We start from the raw sequence: 23,001 nt of genomic DNA on the forward strand, positions 1-23,001 counted from the left end.
ACACGCCTACAGTACAGCCAGGGCTAATCTAAAGAAGGGCATCAAAAAAGCCAAACACCATTACAAAAAGAAGGTAGAAGAACACTTCTCCAACTCCAACCCCCGACGCATGTGGCAAGGACTCCAGACCATCACAGACTACAGGACCACCAAACCCTCCCCCGCATCCTCTGATGTCTCCTTCCTCAACGAGCTCAACAACTTTTATGCTCGTTTTGAGCGAGGGAACCCCACAACCACAACCAAAGCAGACATGACGCCAGACCACCAACCTATGACTCTCTCCCCCACCGATGTAGGAGCGGTGCTGAGCAGGATCAATGTCCACAAGGCTGCAGGCCCTGATGGCATCCCCGGGCGTGTTCTCAGAGCGTGTTCTGGGGAGCTTGCAGGAGTGCTCACAGACATATTCAATCTGTCCTTGGCCCACGCTGTGGTACCGGCCTGCTTCAAATCCACCTCCATCGTCCCGATACCCAAAAACTCCAACCCATCTTGCCTCAATGATTACCACCCAGTAGCACTCACCCCCATCATCACTAAGTGCTTAGAGCGACTGGTCCTAGCACACTTCAAATCCTGTCCCCCCCCCACCCTGGACCCCCACCAATTCGCATACCGCCGGAACAGGAGCACAGAGGATGCAGTCTCCATCGCAATGCACTCTGTCCTCTCACACCTGGACAACAACAACACCTACGCCAGAATGCTGTTTATAGACTTCAGTTCAGCATTCAATACAATCCACCCCTCACAACTCATCAGGAAACTGACAGACCTGGGTATCAGTTCCCTCATCTGCAAATGGTTACTGGACTTCCTGACCAACCGCCCCCAACATGTCCGGCTGGATAACCGCTGCTCATCTACCATCACAATGAACACCGGTGTACCACAAGGCTGTGTGATGAGCCCTTTCCTCTACTCCCTCTTCACCCACGACTGCAGACCTGCTGATGGTTCCAACACCATCATTAAGTTTGCAGATGACACCACGGTGATTGGCCTCATCAGTGACAACGATGAGGCCGCCTACAGGGAGGAGGTGGATCGTCTGGCTGAGTGGTGCGACAGAAACAACCTGCTGCTTAACACCGAGAAGACCAAGGAGCTCATCGTGGACTACAGGAGGAATGCTGACCCACATCCACCCATCCACATTAAGGGGACGGCTGTGGAGCGTGTGAGCAGCTTCAAGTTCCTGGGAGTCCACATCTCCGAGGATCTCACCTGGACGACCAACTGCTCCAAGCTGGTCAAGAAGGCTCACCAGCGCCTCTTCTTCTTGAGGACTCTGAGGAAGAACCACCTGTCCTCAGACATCCTGGTGAACTTCTATCGCTGCACCATCGAGAGCATCCTGACCAACTGTATAACAGTCTGGTACGGGAACTGCTCTGCCTCGGACCGGAAGGCGTTGCAGAGGGTCGTGAAAACTGCCCAGCGCATCGCCAGAGCACCACTTCCTGCCATAAAAGACATCTACAGGAAGCGGTGTCTGAAAAGGGCTGGGAAAATCATCAAAGACCCCAGTCACCCATCACATGGACTCTTCACCCTCCTGCCCTCTGGGAGGCGCCACAGGAGCCTCCGGACTAAGACCACCAGGTACCGGAACAGCTTCTTCCCCACAGCTGTCAGACTCCTGAACTCTGCCTCCTGACATCTGACCCACGTTAAACTCATGGACTGAACATACACACACCCACAATGGACAACTGTACCCTCAAACACAATAATAACATGGACTGAACCACCACTCACAACCACTAGCACTTTATATAGCCTCTGTAGAAACTATCTACACCCTCACTTATCTTAACTGCACTACTGTATAGCTCTGTGTAAATAATCATTCTGTACATTCGATAATCTTTAATCCTACAACTGTTTACAACTTGCATAGTTCCCATTTCTGTATAGCTGTATATCCCAGATTCTGTAAAGTTATTTATTTCATATTCTGTATAGTTTTTCATATTTATATCCTGTTCATATCCTGTACATAGCTTGTATTCACTACAGCCTGTACATACTTATAGTTATAGAATATTCACAACATACTTCATACCGTGTACATTATAACATACCATAATAGACCCATTTCTGTAATATACTCACATATCTATATTATTGCTAATATATATTGTAATATATCTATATCACTAAAGCACTTCTGGATGGATGCAAACTGCATTTCGTTGCCCTGTACCTGTGCATGTGCAATGACAATAAAGTTGAATTCTATTCTATTCTATAGTGGACAGGCCAATGTCTTCATTTTCTTTTTCGCTCTTCTTCCTTAGTGCTATCTTCAGTAAGAGTTTTGAAAGAAAGGCGAACGCTTTTATTCTTCATGGAGTGAAATTAGTCACAGTTAATATATAGAAGTGTGAAAAAGAGGAAGGAAAAGAAAACAGCATAAAAGAGAGGCTGGAAGTGGACGCTGTGCCAGTTTAATATTTATCTGCTATGTACATATAAGGGATACACATAAACACTGCTCAAGGTTAGAACTCCAGGGTAGTATTCAAAATGAGAAGTGACACAACTCTCACTGTTTAATGTTGTTTACTGTTGACTTGACCCTGCGAGAGCGACAAATTACAGCTAATAGCTTCATTATTTTATAGTCCATCAGAAGCGCTACGAACAAAAATCAGCTCTTTTTGAGTTTAATTCAAACTGAACATTACATTTCTGTTTCTTCATGTGAAGCACTCAAGTGGTGAAACAGATGGTGGCTTTTATTTCTAAGATACCAAAGCAAAGAGTGTGTTTTGGCACGAAAACCCAGTTTGTGCCACTGACAGCCAGTCATCAACCAAAGAAAAGAAAAGAGAAATCCAACAAACGAAACAAACAACAAAACTTTCATCAGGACAGGAATGATCCTCAAGCATCATTTTAATCCATCACGAATTTAATATAGCTGTTTTGTTTGAGTGCAGCATAAACAGACAGGCAAGTCGCTTTTTATGAGATGTACAGTGTTAAACCAGCTGTGCTCTTATTAGTGATGTGAGTTGCAGGTGCCAAACACACAAACACCAGGGTCCAGCATAATGTTATGATGCCAACAATTTTGCTCCCGAAGAACAATTTTTCATACTCGTAACAGGATACACAGAAGAAAAAGTTGTGTTTTGTTATAATTTTGTTACAGTGATGACATTTTCATGTTAGCTGACTAATATAAAGCCTGAGCCTTTCAGACACCAACAGTATTGCAGGATTCATTTCCTTAGATTTTTTCCCTGTAGTCTTCCGTTTCCTTTAAAAGCCAGTTAAAATCTTTTTAAAAGAATGTTATATAAATAAAGTTTTATTTACTTACTTTACTGTGGTCAAGTTTAACTTGTGCATGGAAAGGGAGTGAGGTGAAACAACACTTGATGATAACCTCAGACATTAGCTGCAGTTGACAGATTAGATATTTTTTTAATATTCAGCATCAGTTTGCTACAAATATTGTCATGGTCCTGGGCCATGTTGGCCCAGTATTCTTAGTTTTTGTGTGTTTTTGTATTTTGTTCCCTATTTATGCCTTGGTTCCTAGGTTATTTAGTTAAGATGTTCCTTATTTGGTTACCTCCTGTGTGCCCCTCTGTGTATTTATGAGCTCTCGTCTCTCCTTGTGTTTTATTCCATGTTTCCCCCAGCCTGTTATGTCTGTGTTCTCCCCGTGCTCTCTCTCCTCCTGTCTGAACCTCTGTGTACTTCCTGTTTTACTTTGACAGTCTCTCGTCAGTATGCGTCATGTTGTGTTCACGCCTGCCCTGTCTCGTTATGATTATCTGTGTCAGCTGTGTTCCCCGTGTGCTCCCACTTCCCTCGTTAACCCTCTGTGTATTTATGTGCATATCTCCATCAGGTCAGTGTCGCGTCGTCAATGTCTTCTCCCCGAACCTGTGTGTCTTTCTGTGTTCCCACGGTTTTCTGTTAGTATTCCCAGTTTAGTTCTGTTCCTTTGTGAAACCTGCAATAAAGCAGTGATTTTGAGTTCAGTTCCTGCCTCCGTGAGTTTTGCGTTTGGGTCCTCATCTGCCTCCACACAGCCGGTTCATGACAAATATGACCTTCACATAGGATTTCTGTCTTCGCCATGGTAGAGTATATGCTAGAACATGTAGATGTGGGCCTACGAAGCTCTGCATAGCACCTATGGTCAACTGAGGCATGCTAGATGGGTGAAATGGTGCAATAGTAAAAAAAAAAAAATGGAACTGGAGAGTGTGGCCAGAGGCTGTTTATGAACACCAGTTCAACAGTCTTTGTTTAGCATGGACAGTCACAGTCTAACAACGCGCTTTGATAAGAATTCGACAATGGCATTGAAATACCAATGATTATAGGGAGAAAGACAGATGAGATCAAGTGATGGCAACAGTATAGGAAAAGAGTTCATCATCAAGTATCCAGTGAAACTTTTGACCATTTTGTTGAGTTCTTGCGAGTCAAAATGCCACATCTTCTGTCGCTTACTTTAATGAGAAGAGCGAGCCGTTTGAATATTTGATCATCATGACATAAATAATAAACAACAACAGAGTCTAAAAATAGAAATACAAAACAAATATCTGATAATAGAAAAAAGCTTTTCCACTTTTGGAAGAAAGTAGGTCTGCAATGAGGAGAAGACTGACAGCAAGAACAAAGGAAAATTTAACAAAAGATAACAATTCTTTAAGAATGACAGTGAGTGACAACTGGAAAACTTTTAATTAGTTATTTTTGGTAAATTTTTAAAATTGTTACCTAACAAATAGTTTGATAGCCTGATGATTGAACTTTTTTCCTGCTCTGTATTAAGCTTTAAGTCACATTTAAATGTGCAGCGTAGTGAGCATCCTCTTCTAAAAATGGAAGCAGTAGTACGCTAGCAGACACCATCCTTTTTTCTACTACATTACTCCGTATGCTGAGTCACATTGGAAGTTTCTCACATTTGCAAAAATGGGCTATTTCAGTCTTGAAAAGAGTGTTTATATCTAAACGGTGCTCAGTGCAATGAAACTTACCCCAGAAAAGGTCATAATACGAGGAGTTGCTTTGCTCTGTCTTCACAACTGTGACAACTCCATCTATCCTGCTACACAGCACAGGCAAATCTGACACCATGACTGGACAACAGTCCATTTTTCAATTCCACCTTTCAGCCTCGCTAAGACCTGAACAAGAAGGTTGTCTCTCCACTCTGTCATTTGAATCCCTGAGACAAGCTGAACTCCCGCTCATCTTCTCGTCTTCACCTTGAGGCGATTAAAAGCAATCCCGAAAAATCCATTTCATGCAGAAAAACTAGTGACAGCTGTTTCCTCAGCACCATTTTCCTTTCTTCGTTTTAACAAGGAAACAGGAATTCCTGGACAAGTAGCACTAAACTGCGTGTAACTGTCTGTGGCCTCAGTGTCCTCTTCTGTTTTAGCCTCGAGCAAACAACTCCAGCATATCTCTGCCTTTCTGCTGTCTTTCTCCTCCTCCTCTGCCTCAGAATTGGTTGCTTTGTTAAAGAGCCTTCAGAGAGCTTGCTGTTACCACGTAAGTGTCAGAGGCAGAGGCCGACGCCTATAAATACCTCAGTTCTATCAAAAGCCTTGAATAATTCAATCAAATTCAGTCAACAACAGGCAACTACTGTATAAGACCCTCAAACGCTGTGATGCACGCCGCAGTACACTTTTGAGTCAAGGTCAGGACGCTATCACTCATACAGACACACAAACATCCCCAAAGGGAGCTGAACAGCTTACTTTATAAACAAAAGACCAATGTAATGTGAAACATCTTTGGGCTGGAGTAAATAATAAAAGAGATTCAGAATTTCTATTATGTAGCTCCGTAGGAGAGTGAGAGAGGGATGCAGAGTGACACAAACTGAAGAGAAAGACAGTGAAATATGGTGAAAGAGGAAAACAAGGATGATTATTCTATCGAACCGCCTCTCATTTCTTTATATCTTCTGGGCGAAAGTGGCTCAAGAGTTGGGAGTTCGCCTTGTAATTGGAAGGTTGTCGGTTCGAGCCCCGGCTTGGACAGTCTCGGCCGTTGTGTCCTTGGGCAAGACACTTCACCCGTTGCCTACTGGTGGTGGTCAGAGGGCCCGGTGGCGCCAGTGTTCCTCAGTGCCCCAGGATGGCTGTGACTACAATGAAGCTTGCCATCACCAGTGTGTGAATGTGTGTGTGAATGGGTGGATGACTGTTTGTGTAAAGCGCTTTGGGGTCCTTAGGGACTAGTAAAAGCGCTATACAAATACAGGCCATTTACAATATCTTACTAGGAAACTGGGAAGTGCCTGAAATTCAGAAACACATACGGAAATACATGATATAAAGTATACCTTTACTGCACTGGCAGTGTAATTGTGATCATTGTTAATGACATTTTTGCCAATATGACAAGATCCCCAACACCACTTGTGGACCAAACCAAGAGAGAGCCTCCGCTGTTTTCCAGATGACACTATACTGAGTTGTACCTCGCTCCTGACCTCCACTGATATAATGATAATGATTTGAACCAAATATTTAAAATTTCTCACTTCAATTGCTTCATAAGACCTGTTAACACTGATTTTTAGTACAGTTCTTATGGCATACCTCAGCCTTTTCTCCCTGTTTGCCTTCTTTAAGAATGGCTTTTTAACAGCCACCCTTCCACTGAGACCGTTTCTGATGAGGCTTCACAGGACAGTAGATTGATGTCCAAAGAAAAACTTTGAAAGACTTCCAGAAAGCCAGTGAAACTGCTGTTTAAAACCACTTTGAAAAATTAAAAGAAAGTTTTTCTCCTTTAAAGCAAAATAGAAAGAGGGCTGGAGCAAGACTGTTGTAGCACACCACAATAATGACACCCAGTGGGTATCAAGTCATGGCAGTGAAAGGATTCATGGAAAAAAAGCAACTCAACCAACAATCTACAGGTGACTTTAAACAACCACAGGTGAACAGTGTCTGAGAGCCGCCACGACACTGTGAAATAGACTAGACTTTCAGAAGAGTGCCTTAACCCGTCAATGTGTGTATGTGCATGTTTACTTTTGTGTGCGGACATGCGCGTGTGTACAAGCGAGTTTGCGCTTGTGACCCGCTCTCATCCAGTGCAGCCCCTGTCAGATGTAATATGTCTCTGCTCGACTGTCAGCCCTGCTTCAGCTTTGATTCATTGTTCAAATAGCATCGCCATCTATTATGATTTGATATGGATCTGTCCTCCAGAGAGAGATGGCTCAACACACTCGACTGACTTCTGATGAAAAGTACAGATAGTGGCCATCACTCTGTGGCGAACAAACAAACACAAGAGCCCTGCACACACTCACTGGACACTTAGTGTAATTTTTTTTTTCCAGAGTTAAATGGTAGGACTTCTCTTGAACTGCCAGTCTATAACACTGACTCAGCTAAACTTTAATACCTAAGACATGCCTTCCAACCTGTGGTTTATTGTCTCTCCCTCTCTCTCTTTCGCTAATAAGATGGATTAGTTGGCTATGCTAATCTATCTGCTGACTCGAGACAATAACTTAAGTGCGTGCGTGTGTGTAAGCATAAAGGTTTAAAAAAGCCTGTCCATTTGAATGCACACGCACAGCTCTGTCGTGTCAGCATTTGCATACTCACTCTGCATTTTACAAGTTGTCACCAGAGAGTTACTGACTGAACTCACTATGTAATTTGTAATCTGGGCCTGTACCGACTAATTTATGGAACCATGAGGGAAACGAAAGGGGTTTGTCATTGAAAGGTGAATGCTTTTTCTGTTATGAGCTTGCTCAGTATCGCACTGAAATTACCGACTGTAATAATATTAACTCAAAGTTGTAGAATTGCCGCTATAATAAATCACAACAACGCATGGACAAGGTGACCAAGAGTGCTTAAGGACACCAATAAGAGCAAACTATTTATGCTCAAATGGCTATCCTATGTATTCTTAAGCTTTGTGGTTTTCATGATTTAGGATTAGACTGAGCTGGCTCAGAAAAATGGGATGCAGCTTATCAATTAAGTAGCCTCCCTTTGAGGTGACACTGATGCTTTTATGGTGTTGCACCAGTCTTACCCAAGGTCAACGCAGACAGACCTTTTCTCAAAAATAACCTGTTAAAGTTTTTTGCTTTACTGCCACTGATGAGGTACCATTAAGCTCTTCTCTTTCTTTCCTTTCTTTCCTTAAGCCTAGAGCACACATGGTTTATAAAACTGTATAAAATAAAGGTGGGGTGTGGGAGGTGTGGGGGGGTTGAAGACAGCGACTCCTTGTCTCCTGCAGCAAGCAGAGGGAAGAGTGTGATAAGAAAGAAGGTGCTACCAACATGTCTTCAGCCTGACTGGCCTTGTTAACACACAAAAACATTCATATTTATTGTGTTAGGGTGACACTCAAGGTGTGAAGGGCGAAGACTGGCCCTGTCCTTGAAATGCTGATAACATGAAAAACTGAAAAGACAGAAAAAAAAAAACATACAGGGAAAAGGTAAGATTACAGAATGAAAGAGAAAGGGAAGGAGAAACAAGCTGTAATAGTCCTACAACACTCTCATGAGGATACAATATGTACTGTATTCATGAATTTTATATTTGAATGTGATGAAAGGCTTTTCCAGAAAGAGGAAGCCATTTAAACATGTAAAAAAAAAATCTGCTTAAGTGTATTTGGGATATTGCTGAATGCTGTGAAATAAAATAAAGTAACAGCTGACAGTAGCAAAACAGATGCCGGTACATCTTTCCTAATGAAAACTAAAGCTGAAGCTGATCAGCAGCTGATGTCCTTGAGCTCCAACTGTTCATTTTCAAAGCAGAGCGATGCATTGAAAGAACAGGCTTCATACATACGGCATAAGTGGCGCTCACTTCAAGGGCGTAGATTTGGCATTGGTGGGGACGGATGATTCAACCACCGAACCCTGCCCCGTTTCTTTTTTTTTTTTTTTTTTTTTGGCTTTGCTTCTTGATAAAAAAAGAGAAATATACTTGCCTACATATGCTATTCTACATGCTTTTAAACCATTTAAAATTACAATTAATGGTTTTATGTGTGAATTATATAATGTTAAATTACTATTAAACAAATGACTGACTAAGTATTTTAGACTTTAGTTTACTTGAGCCATATTCCATATAAATCAGGTATCATACAAAAATAAAAATAGCTTCAAATACAGTCAAGACAATAAAAGAATATAACTTTAAGGACTTAACAACATTACTTCATTTATAGTGCACCAACATCTCTTATACAGGGTGGCCATTTATATGGATACACCGTAATAACATCATCATCATCATCATCATCACCTTTATTTATAAAGCACTTTAAAACAACCACAGCTGACACAAAGTGCTGTACATTGGAACTGTAAATTAAAATTACATGAGATATAAATAAAAACAAAATAAAAGAAGAGTGAAACCATTAATTAAATACTACAGGACTACAGAGCGCACCTGATTAAAAGCCACATGCTCTAATTGTAGAAAGAAAACCGTATGCGTTTCACTTGTAATATGAGATATTTACACAGAAATATTACACGTGAGGATTTTTAACGTTTAATTTAACATAAACATGGTAACATAAATGGCCTGCATTTGTATAGCGCTTTTCTAGTCCATAGGACCCCAAAGCGCTTTACACTACATTCAGTCATCCACCCATTCACACACACATTCACACACTGGCGATAGCAAGCTACATTGTAGCCACAGCTGCCCTGGGGCGCACTGACAGAGGCGAGGCTGCCGGACACAGGCGCCACCGGGCCCTCTGACCACCACCAGTAGGCAAACACGGGGTTAGTATCTTGCCCAAGGATATTTGGCATGCAGCCAGGATGCAGCCTGGGATCGAACCACCGACCTTCTGATTAGTGGCTGACCTGCTCTGCCACCTGAGCTACAGCCACCCACGTTAATAACATAAACGTTATGGCAACATACAAAAATACATACTGCAAATGCTTTTTTTCCTCGAACAGCGCCTGTAACACTGCTACCTTTAAGTATACGTACGTATCGGTAACACACAAATTGCGTTGCTTATGGGTTTTTTTACGGAACAGTGCACAAACAACATTACAACATCTCTTAACGACCGATAAAAATATATACCGTATATATACTACTTATCATTTTGATTGGTCTACTGTTACCAGGCAAAATGTTTTTGGCCGCATGAAAAAAAATATGCATCAGCCGCACGTCAGTATAAGCCGCAGTGTTCACAGTGTGGGAAAAAAGTAGTGGCTTATGACCCGAAAACTACGGTACTTCAAATAAAAGAGAAACTAAGTCTCACTGAGGTTAAAAGCCAAGGAATAAAAGTGGGTTTTAAGACGCGATTTAAAAGTGAAGGGGCCTCTCTAACGTGCAAGGGCAAATTATTCCATAATTTTGGAGCCACGATAGAGAAGGCCCTGTCCCCTCTGAGCTTCCTCCTGGATCTCGGTACCTCCAGGAGCAGCTGGTCAGCTGACCTGAGAGACCGACAGGGTGTGTGGGGATGAAGAAGTTCAGAGAGGTACGGTGGGGCAAGAGTTTAAAAACAAACATGAGAATTTTTAAATTAACTGTAAAAGACACAGGCAGCCAGCGCAGAGAGGCTAGCAAGGGGGTTATATGCTCTCTTTTTCGAGTTCCTGTTAGGGGAGTCGTGCAGCCGCATTTTGAACCAGCTGCAGACGTGAGAGCAATGACTGACTGACCCCCACATAAAGTGAGTTACAGTAGTCCAGGCGGGAAGAAATAAAAGCATGGATCACTGTTTCAAGGTGCTGCCTCGAAAGAAAAGATTTTACTCTTGCCAGTCGCCTTAAATGATAAAAACTGGACTTCACCACTGCTCTGATTTGGTTGTCCAATTTAAAATCACTGTCCAACTTAAAACCAAGGTCAGTAACAACAGGCTTAAAATAGACTTCCAGGGATCCTAAAACAAGGAGGAGGACTCACAGGGACCACTGGTTCCAAACACCAACACTTCTGTTTTCTTTTCATTAAAATTTAAAAAGTTTAGAGCCAACCAAGCTTTAATGTCATCTAGACATGTCAAGAGAGGTTTTATGGAGATGCCATCCTTGTGTTTTAGTGGCAAATAAATTTGGCAGTCATCTGCATAACAATGAAATGAGATCCCATGCCTTCTAAGGATGGAACCCAGAGGCAAGAAATACAGTAAAAAGAGCAGTGGCCCTAAAATTGAGCCCTGTGTGCATGACAGAGAAGCAGAAGATGATTCGGAACCGAGAAGGCTGACAGAGAAAGTTCTATCTGACAAATAAGACCTAAACCAATTAAGTGCAGTGCCACCAATACCCTCTACATCATTTAATCGAGAAATTAGAATATTGTGGTCTACGGTGTCAAAGGCAGCAGTTAGGTCAAGCAAGACAAGAACAACATGGTTACCAGAATCACATACCAGAAGGATGTCATTAAAAACCCTTAATAATGCAGATTCTGTGCTGTGAAGGGTTTTAAAACCTGATTGAAAAACCTCAATGCCATTATCATCTAGAAAATCTTTCAGTTGACTAAAAACAATTTTCTCTAAAACCTTGGAGACTAAAGGCAGCTTGGAAATAGGCCTATAGTTCGCTAAAACTGTGTGATCAAGGCCAGTTTTCTTAAGCAGTGGCTGCACTACTGCATGTTTGAAATTTTCAGGAACCACACCAGAAGACAGACTGCTGTTAATAATGTCAAGGACATACTGTTGTATACTAGAAAAAATTTCTTTAAAGAATTGTGGAGGGAAAGGATCCCGAAGGGAACCTGTGGGCTTAATATGGCGAACCACATCCTCTAAAGTGGAGAGCGTCACAAGCTCAAACTGAGTAAAAACAGCAGTGTAAGGGACAGAGACAGAGGGGTCAGAGTCGGGAGGTGTAATAAGAGCCCTGGTGGTGACAACCTTTTCAATAAAAAAGTTCAGAAAATCATTGCAAATCTCAGGAGAAACTTCCAAACAAACATTCAGTGGCGTATTAAGAACAATGTCAATGGTCCTAAACAACACACGTGGGTTATGACAGTTGGAAGAAATAATATTTGCAAAATATTCCCTTTTTGCCTCTTTAACAGTGTTCTGGTAGCGATGCCAGCAGTCTTTGAGAATTTGAAATGATACGTGCAATTTATCCTTTTTCCACCTCCATTCTGCTCGACGACATTCCCTCTTAACAGCACGACTGCTCTCATTAAACCAAGGCTCAGGTTTAGCCTTGGGCTGCCTGGTTTTTAAAGGAGCCACAGAGTCCATGATTGTTTGTAAGCAAGAATAAAACCAGGAATTGAGCTCTTCTGTGTCAGAGGAAACAAAGTCAGAAGGGCCACCGAGCTGATTAAAAGCAGCAGAAAACTGCGCGGCAGTGGAGGGGTTAATAACACGACAGCACCGAGTAGCAGCGCCAGATTTAACTGCAGTATATGTCACACCAACGTTGAATAACACAGGCATATGATCTGAGAGTGCACAGTCACAAATCTCCAGGTTAGTGACAGACAGACCATATGACAGGACAAGGTGCAGTGCGTGTCCGTGCTCATGTGTAGGGCTAGGGCCAGGCTAAAAGAGTCAATAAGGCTTAAAAAGTCCTTTACCAGTGGTTTATCAGGACAACATACATGTATATTAAAATCTCCAACAATAAGAACACTATCATAGTTGGGCATAATCCCAGCTAAAAAAAAAAAAAGTTGTTTATGAAGTTCTTATTGTATTTCTGGGGGCGATAGATGACAGCACAGAAAACCGGGTTTGTACGACTCGCCTCAAACAAGGTAAGTTCAAAGCTGGAGAATGAAGGCTATAGAAAACACTGCTTACATTTGTAATCCTTTTTGTAAAAAGTCACTGTGCCTCCACCTCTGCCTGATTTCCGTGGCGAGTTAAAATAGCAATAATCCACAGGTAAAAGTTCAGATAGAGCACTGGACTCACCAACACTCAGCCACGTCTCAGTCACACACAGAAAATCCAGATCACGGGAACTGAAGAAGTCCCGAAGAATAAAAGTTTTGTTTAAAAGTGATCTGGCGTTCACCAGGCCAATCCTGGCAGGAGCTGGAGTTGGCGCTCAAGGTTCAGGAGGTCCAGAAACCCGCCGCAGCAATCTCAGGTTCCGATAATGTTGACGGCGGAAGTTTAGCCTGGGAGGGCATGGGCAGCGAGGCCGAGGAGCATCATCATCAAAGCCGACCACAGGCACCAAACAGGCATCAGCAGGATCCAGAAAACGTTGAGACGCAAACAGTCTTGGAAATAATCGATACAACATGGGAATGGTTGGTGATATTAAAGTCCTGTTAGTGGCTCATTAGTATATGTGAGGGGGCAAACTCCATGGTGACCATGGTGGCCATTTAGAAGTCGGCCATCTTGGATACAACTTTTGTTTTTTCAATAGGAAGAGGGCCATGTGACACATCAAACTTATTGGTAATGTCACAAGAAAAACAATGGTGTGCTTGGTTTCAACGTAACTTTATTCTTTCATCAGTTATTTACAAGTTTCTCTTTGTTCACAGCAATTGACATGTCGAAGAGGTTAACACGTGAGGAGCGGATCAAAATTGTGTTGATATCTGGTGAATGCAGTAACCGGGTCATTGCAGCAGATTTCAATGCAAGACACCCTACGAGACCACCCATCTCCTATGCTACAGTTAGCAAACTGCTTGCTAAGTTTCGTGAAACTGGTTCAAGTGTTGGATTTGCCAAAATGTGGACGCAAGAAAACTATCACTAATGAAGAAACATCAGTGGCTGTCCTAGCTTCATTCAACAAGAGCCCACAGCGTAGCACTCGTCGCATGTGACTGGAGAGTGGCATTAGTCGAACATCCCTTCGGCGGATATTAGCTACTCACAAATGGCAACCTTACAAACTCCAGCTACTGCAGCATCTCAATGAGGATGACCCAGATCGGCGCACAGAATTTGCAGAATGGGCAAAACAAAAATTGGAACAGGACCCTCAGTTCACGCAGAAGATTTTGTTCAGTGATGAGGCAAACTTTTATGTGAATGGTGAAGTTAACAAACAAAACCACTGCTATTGGTCTGACACTAACCCACATGGATGGATCCCTCCAAGACTGTTGGAACAATAGAAGTGATGGTTTGGTGTGGTATATGGGGTACAACAATAGTGGGTCCATTCTTCATCAATGGAAACCTCAAGGCCACTGGATATTTGAAATTGCTACATGATGATGTGTTTCCCTCTTTATGCACTGAAGCTGGCACGTTCCCTGAGTTTTTCCAGCAAGATGGTGCACCACCACATTATGGGTGCCAGGTCCGAGCAGTCCTAGATGAACAGTTTCCTGGAAAGTGGATTGGTCATCGTGGGCCAGTTGAATGGCCCCCAAGGTCTCTCGATCTGACCCCCTTAGACTTTTATCTTTGGGGTCATCTGAAGGCAATTGTCTATGGTGTGAAGATACAAGATGTGCAGCACCTGAAACTACGGATACTGGATGCCTGTGCTGGCATTTCTCCTGCGGTGTTGCTATCAGTGTGTGAAGAGTGGGAGAAGAGGGTTGCATTGACAATCCAACACAATGAACTGTGAACAAATGAATCCAGCACATTGAACACATTTTATAAGTGGTCAGAAACTTGTAAATAACTGATGAAAGAATAAAGTTATGTTGAAACCAAGCACACCATTGTTTTTCTTGTGACATTACCAATAAGTTTGATGTGTCACATGGCCCTCTTCCTATCCGGTTGTTCAGTCTGACGTCACTAGCCGTGTCTGGGTCTAAACTCCGCTGCAGGTCTATATATCAAACGATCACTATGGCATTACTGAGAGTTGAAAAACTGTCTAAAGTCTTTCATCTTTAATAAAATGATCAGCCTTCTCCTCTACCAGGTGTAACAATTGAGTTTAACATCCAGGCATCCATGAAAACGGAATTTATGACATTTAACGGAGTTAGAAGTTAGCAGGGAGTTAGCTCGCTAGCTTCTATCTAAATACAATATAGCATGTCCTGACTGCAGGGTTTTGGAAACAAATTAAAACGTACAGCTCTGCTATCACTTCCAGCATAAATGAAGACAGAAAACTAAACAGCAGTGACGTTTGTAGGGTTACTGAAATTGGGCTAGCTGGTATATAATGATGTGCTACGTGACCACTAGCGACACAGCTATGTTAGCATAATATAAACAAGCTAACTTTTTTTCCACTCGATAAAAGTTAACGTGAGTGTTCTCGGTGGTCAGGAACAAATGTAATCGCATGGCAGGATGCTGTAAAAGGACCAAACTTCAGCCAGGAGAACAACTGAGATAATCCATCCACAATACAAGGTTAGTCATTCATATACTGCTGCATGGGCTGGGCTGTAGTTACATCCTAAGGTTTTAAAAACTGAGCTTAAATAAATGATTAGCGGTAATAAAAGCCGAGGGAGGTCAACAGTGATCACTGACTGTTTTAGGAGCTTTTTGAGATCAAATAGAAGAAAATACATAACATTAAACATGTTAACAACACAAAAGCCATATTAAACGCAGACTACTTTAGACCCGGAAGTAGGATTCGTCGCGTCATCACTGAACAACCGGATTGAAAAAACAAAAGTTGTATCCAAGATGGCCGACTTCTAAATGGCCACCATGGTCACCACCCATCTTGAGGAGTTTGCCCCCTCACATATACTAATGAGCCACAAACAGGACTTTAATATCACCAACCATTCCCATGTTATTACGGTGTATCCATATAAATGGCCCACCCTGTACATTAGCACTAAGGGAACACTAAGTAATGATCCACAACTATTTTCAGTTGCGGATGATAAAGGATTCAGAAAGTTTATTCATGCAGGCCCATATGACAGAGAATGTGCATCTTCTTTTTGTTTTCATATTTTAATTTATATTTAATTGTGTTGTGGTTTGCAGTGTTTTGTGTTGTTTCACTTTAAATTTGTTTAAAAGGAAAAAGCTGAAAATTTAAATATTTAAAAGTTGAAATGTGAATAGTTGGTTTTTGTATTATATGATTTATTTATTACATTTTATGTGGAGTGAATAAATAAAATTATATTTACGGTACCCTAGAGACAAAGCACGTACAAACCCCAAAACACGTACAAACCCTGAAGCATGTACAAACTCCAAAACACGTAAAAACTCCAAAACACGTACAAAACACAACAGAAGTGCTCCAGAATGCTAGGGGCAGTGTTGAACTTTTGTTACCTAGTGGCTACACAAGCCAGCAAGTACCAACGACCGTATTTGGTGTGTGGTAGTAATAGGTAAATGAACTTTTTTTTTTTTTAATCATTTGAATATATATGAGTGCTTGTGTATAAATACACAAACAATACACATATGCTTTCATGCTTTCAATTGTGTAATTTAAGTGATCTAGGTAGCTGTGTTTCGGAAGTTCAGTTAACGCTAGAAATGTGTTTTGGAGTTTGTACGTGCTTTGTCTCAAGGGGCCACCGCATATATCTATATATAAACATTTATAAATAAGACCACTTTGTATACATTAGTAATTCCTTTTGTGCATAATTTTATATTATTGTTAATAATGAATTAATTAAAGCAACAAAACAACCTGAAGAGCCGGTTAGGAGCCGAAAGAGCCGGCTCTTTTTACTGAGCCAAGCCGAAAGAGCCGGTTCTCTAAAAAGAGCCGACAATCCCATCACTAGAGTGTTGGCATGTATGGCCTAGCATAGCCTGTAACGTTATTATGACGGACACATTTTATGAGTGAACTTGACTTTAAGTCACTTACAGGTTTCTTTGAAAATTACTTTCTTATATCCAGGTTTTTCCTTTTTGCTGCCATCCCCCTCTCCTCCTTGCAGATCCTCGCCACGCAGGCTTGCCGCTGCTAAAACTAAACAGAGCTCCCTGAAAGGCACAGCCAATCGCATTGGCCATATTTGTCACCTAAGGTAGGACTCCAGCAGAGAGCGTAATTTGACTCTTTCTGCACCGCTAAGTGAATGAGACGTTGACAGATCATTTTTTTCTTGCTATTGGTTTTGTTTTTCTTTACTCGAAGACATCAAATTATTGGTGGGGGCAATTCAATAATCGCTGGATATTGGTGGGGACATGTCCCTTCTGTCCATGCCAAATCTACGCCCATGGCTCACTTGCCACACCATCAGATATCCATTCATAAGCTATTAGGGAAAAGCTACACAGCACAGGCATTTACATGTCTCCTTCTCTTTTCTTTCACTGAATCCTCTTTAGCTCCTCTTGCAGTCCTCAAGGACTTTGAGAACATTTCCTGCTTATGTGTGGGCTGTCCTTTTCTGTCTCTTTGTCCCAGTGCTTCAAGAGCAATCATTTCCACAACTGACGTCATTCATTAATCACTTTTTTTTCATTGAGGGTTTATATTTAAATCGTAGCATGTTGTTCCAAGTGTACAGGATTGTCTCCTGTTTCATCCTCCAAAAGAATATGGCTGATATAGCTATAACAATTATTATTGTTTTCTAGCCTAATATGAAAACTATAAAATAAATACCTCTGACTGATAATGATCTTTCAATAATATAAAGTAGGCTGCACGGTATTTACAATTGCACCACCAAAGCCGAGCATTGAGAATCTTCTGAAATGCCAAGAAAATTATACTATACTGCATCATCAAACACTGTCAATAAGCAGACACAGATAATTACAGTATTGCCGTTGCACCTCAGATATGCCTGCAGAACTGAGCTACAAAGGGGAAATTGCGCTGAAAATTCCACACTTGTGACCAGATGACTTCCTGTGTGATTCCTCTCCAGTCCATTGCACTACCTCCCTATCGCTCCTTACCCCTCTCTCTTCCACTCTACCCTCCGTGATGCTCTGTTCATGTCAGTCTCAGCTGCCGCAGCAACACTGATGTTTAAGCATTCTAGGGGAGTGCAGACACACTCCAAAACTTCTTAATGGGCAGGCTAAAAATAGCTCAGGCTGGATCTGACTGGGCTGATTCATGCGGCTGTGAGTCATTCAACTGTGCCGCGGTGTGAGGAGAGCAAGGGAATGGAGTGAATGAGCACTAAAAGAAAAGAAATAAAACTTTGCACGCTTGTTAAGATATAAAACCGCTGAAAAATGTGCCCTTGCTTATCCCATCAATGAGAAAAATGTGCATTTTATCCCCTGTGAGCGCGTGTGCCTCTAATTCCTTAAGGACACTTGACACTGCAGGGCAGCAAAAAAGAAAATTAAGGCTAATATAATAGAAAATGAGGCTGATCAAAAACAACTCTCTGTTTCATTTACCATTAGGGACAACTTGTCTTTTTGGTTATTGCATGTTGATTTCTCGTTTGGGGATAGCAGGATGGTGGGTGGGGTCTTTAGGCTGGTGGGTTGTAGGAGCCCAACAGATGGTAGCCAACAGATTAACAGTACCACTGCTAAAAATGAGTGGCGTGGTAATTTGTTAGCATCATTAGAAAGGGAAAAGCAGTTCATACTCATATCATTATTCCCTCCATTAACACGGGTAAACATCTACTATTAACCCCCTGATACAGGCCAGCAGCATCTGTGTGTGTATGTGGGAGGGGGAGTTGCTTACTGCTTACTGAAATGATTCAAGGCTCTCAGCAGCGCTGGAAAACAAAGTCCTTTCCTTTTCCAAGTTTTGTTTTTTAACCCGAAAAATAACAACCCACTGACACAGTACAACCCACTGACAAACAGACACACGAGACTACTGGGGCCCCGTAGATCAATCCAATCAATATTTTGGTCTTCCTATTGCTTTTGTTTCCCTCTTTGACTTCTACACTCAGCCTTTGTCTCACTTCCCTCTCTCTGTCCCCTTGAGCACTGGTTGAAGATGAGCTGCTGGCTGCAGGTAGCTCTTTCCATGCTGAGAGCAGAGAGCCATGTGGTGACAGATAACAGCCAGAGAGTCGGTGATGGCTTAAACTGTCACATGGTCATTCACACTTTCTCCCTCTGTTTTCACATCCTCCATCCCAGACTTAAACTACTCCTTTTTTTCCATTCAACATCATTTTTTCTTTTCCCTCCATCTGCACTGCTCTTTCAAACCTCTCAGAAGAAACAGAGAAGTGATGGGGGCTTTTTTTCGAGTTTAGACCTCACGACTCATGGCACAGTGGAGCAGAGAGAAAGGGAGCGTGTATAATGGTATTTGGGTTACTTAATTGTAGACAGGGCTGTCTTTCCTGCTTCACTAGGCCGAGACATATTGCCCTTACTGTCAGTGATGCCTGAGTGGCTGCCTTCAGATAAACAACCCACTGTGGGTGTTGTAGTGTGTCCCAGTGTGTGTTACTATGTCATCTTGTGTTGTCTTGCTGTTGTACTGCACATGAATCTAGGGATGAGGATGAGATTAGTTTTGAAATGCTTCAGTAGATTCAGAAATTGTATGTTAATCACTGATATATCAAATGCCTGTCTTGTACTTCATAATTTATTTTCATTTATATAATTATAGGCAAATATAATTATTAGCATCCGGTTAAATAAAAGAAAAAGAACTATTTACTGGTGGGGAAGGTAGACATCACTTCAAATCTCTAAAAAGGGCTTCTAGGTACTGAGTTTTTTAGGATTTATGAGTGAGTGGGACTGAGATTCAGATCCCCCCCCTCCTCCCTCTTTTCCTCCTCTCTGAAAGACACGCTCTGCCATCTCCACTTTGCTGTCTTTTAGAGTATGCTCCACCATCCGTCTCCCTTGCTATCTGGCCCTTTCTTTCCCACCTTCCCCTATCTTTTTCTCACAATGCATTTAAATGGAGTATTTAGAGATTCCGCCCTTTCTCATCACTCCACACCTACTCTGAGATAACCTCAATCCCTCAACAACCCCTTTAAAAAAAGAAAATTCCCCAGCTGCTCCAGAAATAGGCCCCAGGAGACGCACGACTAACACACAAGGAAGGGGATGATATTCACAACCAAAAATGCCCTTGCCTTATTTCCACTCTATGAACCTGCTGCAGCCTTTTATGCCAAGGTAAACGTTTTCACCCAGTGACCAGATGGTTTCCATGATATTTGTTTATGATGCTGCACAAAAATTTGAATCCAGCAACCCCACTGCACATGTTGTTCCCCCTGGGACTGCACTAAACGAAATGTGCCAGCTGCTAATTAAACGACAGTCTAAATGGAGATGCGTTCACATTAATCTGAAGTACTCTGAGTTGTTTGAAAAGTTTACAATGTTGTCTTTAAATGCTGCAACATGGATGTGAAGGTCAATTATGAAGCACACAAAATGGCATGCCAAAAAATATAGAAGTTTTACACCATTTTATTACCTACTGCAGGGCAGGAGCTGCTTTACTGTTAGGTGGTCTTTTTTATTTATTGTTCCTGTATCATTTCCGTGTGTTACAGCCAAACAGCAATGCATTCCATTACCATACTACTGCAATACATTTTACTGGTAGACTATTTTTCAGCTTTTAAAAACTTGCTTGTATTCCTCAAGACCAATGAGTTTATGTAAAGGTCAATAAATAATGATAAGAAAGGATTCTTAAAAACAAAGCGATCCAGTCGTCAGCAGATTACTTGAGAGAACTGCAGGTTAACAGTGTCTGACATCTGTGAGACAGACTAGACTTTCAGCAAACAGAAAGCAGACTAAACCTTCCCAACACTGACAATCTGATGTCGAGAATAGCCACCTCAGTATCAATTAAGACATTTATAAACTAGTACAAAAATGGGCAGCCAAACAAATGAAACAATACAAACACCAGCTAAATGCTGACTATTAATCTGTTGTGTGCATTTTGGGGTAATTGGAGTGAAAGTGATTTCTTTCTAGAATTATCCCTTTGTGGCTGTGAGCCTCTATGAAACAATCGATTTACTGTTTAAATCTACTTCTCTGCAGACTTCACCTTTGACCTTTTGGATATAGAAGATCTTTATGTTATCATCCTCCCCCACTAGACATTTGAGTGAAATTTCATCATGGTTAGCAAAACACGTTTTGTGAGCTCAGTGTGATCCTGGCCTATATGACTGATGTACCAACTGACAGTCTGTAAACATGAATCCTTCAGCCACAACAAGTGTCACTACAGAGACTAAAAGATGTTTGGCTACACGTGTTTGAATTATTCACCTCCATAAAACTCCCATACAAAACCAATTTTCAAAGTTTTGGTTAATTATTTAACAAAACTAATAGATAAGCATGAAATACTACTTAAACTCTAATTTACTAAACTAGGTCTGTCACCACTAATGCTTATGTATGTTTTTGTTCATGTGGGCTTTCCACAAATGATAACACATCATTCACATACAGCTCTATTACACAATGCTTTTACACTTTTTAAGACTGAAAATTAAAAGCAAACCTTTTATAAAAAGAAGGAAAATATACAGGAAGTATTTTCCATTAACTTGTAGTCGACTGCTAAATTTCATGAGAATTTTCCTCTGATCCAAACCCTGACTACATGTTCTAATGCAGGCTAAACCATTCAGGCTTTGCAGTACACCTGCATTTAATTATGCACTAATCAAGTGCCCCTAAAAGCTTGAAAATCTTTGGTGGATAACTCAACAGTCAAATGTCAACTAATGAAAAGGGAAGGTTAGATTTAAGTACTCTGTTGCCAGTATACTGTCTCCGGCATCGGCATAACCGTCTTTCCAGGCAGCCTAGACATTTTCAAGAGATTTACCTCAGCTGCTACTGTAAGAATATTTTATTGATGATACAGTTTTACTGTCAAAGCAGCTGTAAATATTTGCAACAGTTGGGAATCTGGAACAAATAAACTTTTTACTATTTGTTATTACTTATTTATTTGCAAATTTTACTTTTGAAGTATAATTCTGAAGTACAACTGGGTGCTTAAAACCCTTGCCTCAACAAACACGGGCTTTATTTTTGCATTTATTTACAAAGTGCAGGGTAGACATACAGACAGCAGGGGACTGACATGCAGCAAAAATATGGCCAACCTGAAGTCAAAGTGGATTCAGTGACTAACCCATTTCAGCCCAAGTATCCTCTCTGTAACTATTGCTCCTTAACACTGTATTTACACTGCCAGAGGTGGGTGATGCTTTTTGTGGACACATGTATAAAAAATATCATTATTACTTTGGCTTTTGCTGTTCAGTATTCCCCAAATTATTTAAATCCTCTCAGAATTTATCATTAAGATCAATATTTAATTTTAGGCAGCAGGCGATGGTTACAGGAGAGATATTTTTTTGACAGAATTTCTATAGTTGGCACAGGCGTTTAATTAATAAGCCTGGAATTTTAAATGATAAAAAAAATCAAGAAAGTGATTAGAATAAAAGCAGTTTATAGTCAATTTAAAAAATGTAATTGCCAATTAATTTATAGTGCACCTTTTTTCATTTCTGGTTTCAGGGTATTTCCAACTAATTGATGATTACATCACAGAGACACAGATGTTACACTATTGTTTCCACAAAGAGAGCTACACAGGACTCTGACCATTAGAGCAAGATTATAATAACTTGCCAGACTCTGACACCATCACTGCACAGTATGCACATGCATGTATGGGTCAGTGTGCATGTAGATGTCTTACCTAGTCGTGGATCGTATTGTCTCATCTGCACTTCTTCCACACAGTCTGCTGGGAACCATCCTGTCCTCCCTTTGACTGTGCCTTCCCAGAAACCTCCTTCCCCAATGCTGAGCACTGACAAAGAGAGAGAGTATGGGGACATTTCATTAAATGAGCCTTAGCTGTCATCATTGTGAGGTTGTGGAGTCTTGGGAAAGGGAACAAAAAGGACAAAGGGCCACATAACCAACTGGGTATTTAGTTTTTTTGTGTTCTTTCTTCATAAATTACACAATGAAGTGTGCACACAGGGAATGGGAAGAAAGGACAGGAGTGAAAGACTTTGTTTCACAAACACACACCGACACGAAGTCCACTGACACAAAGAGAAGAAATTGGGAAGCAGAAATACTGGTCTGTAACTTATGTACCAC

At 41.4% G+C, this 23,001-nt stretch overlaps 1 protein-coding gene across 7 annotated transcripts in view; it reads right to left on the reverse strand.

Moving 5' to 3' along the window:
- The window catches only part of shank3a (SH3 and multiple ankyrin repeat domains 3a), a 251,799-nt gene that overhangs the window by 27,674 nt on the left and 201,124 nt on the right, over positions 1-23,001 (reverse strand). For all 7 annotated transcript variants that reach the window (XR_013969459.1, XR_013969460.1, XM_080863845.1 and 4 more), the window contains one exon: positions 22,589-22,702. Coding sequence is in view for 5 of the 7 variants with exons in the window: in XM_080863845.1 (XP_080719971.1) it covers positions 22,589-22,702 (114 nt within the window). In the remaining 2 variants the exon portion in view is untranslated. The remainder of the gene's footprint in view (positions 1-22,588; positions 22,703-23,001) is intronic.

Source organism: Rhamphochromis sp. 'chilingali' (assembly GCF_963969265.1).
Source record: "Rhamphochromis sp. 'chilingali' genome assembly, chromosome: 2".
Classification (NCBI taxonomy): Eukaryota; Metazoa; Chordata; class Actinopteri; order Cichliformes; family Cichlidae; genus Rhamphochromis; species Rhamphochromis sp. 'chilingali'.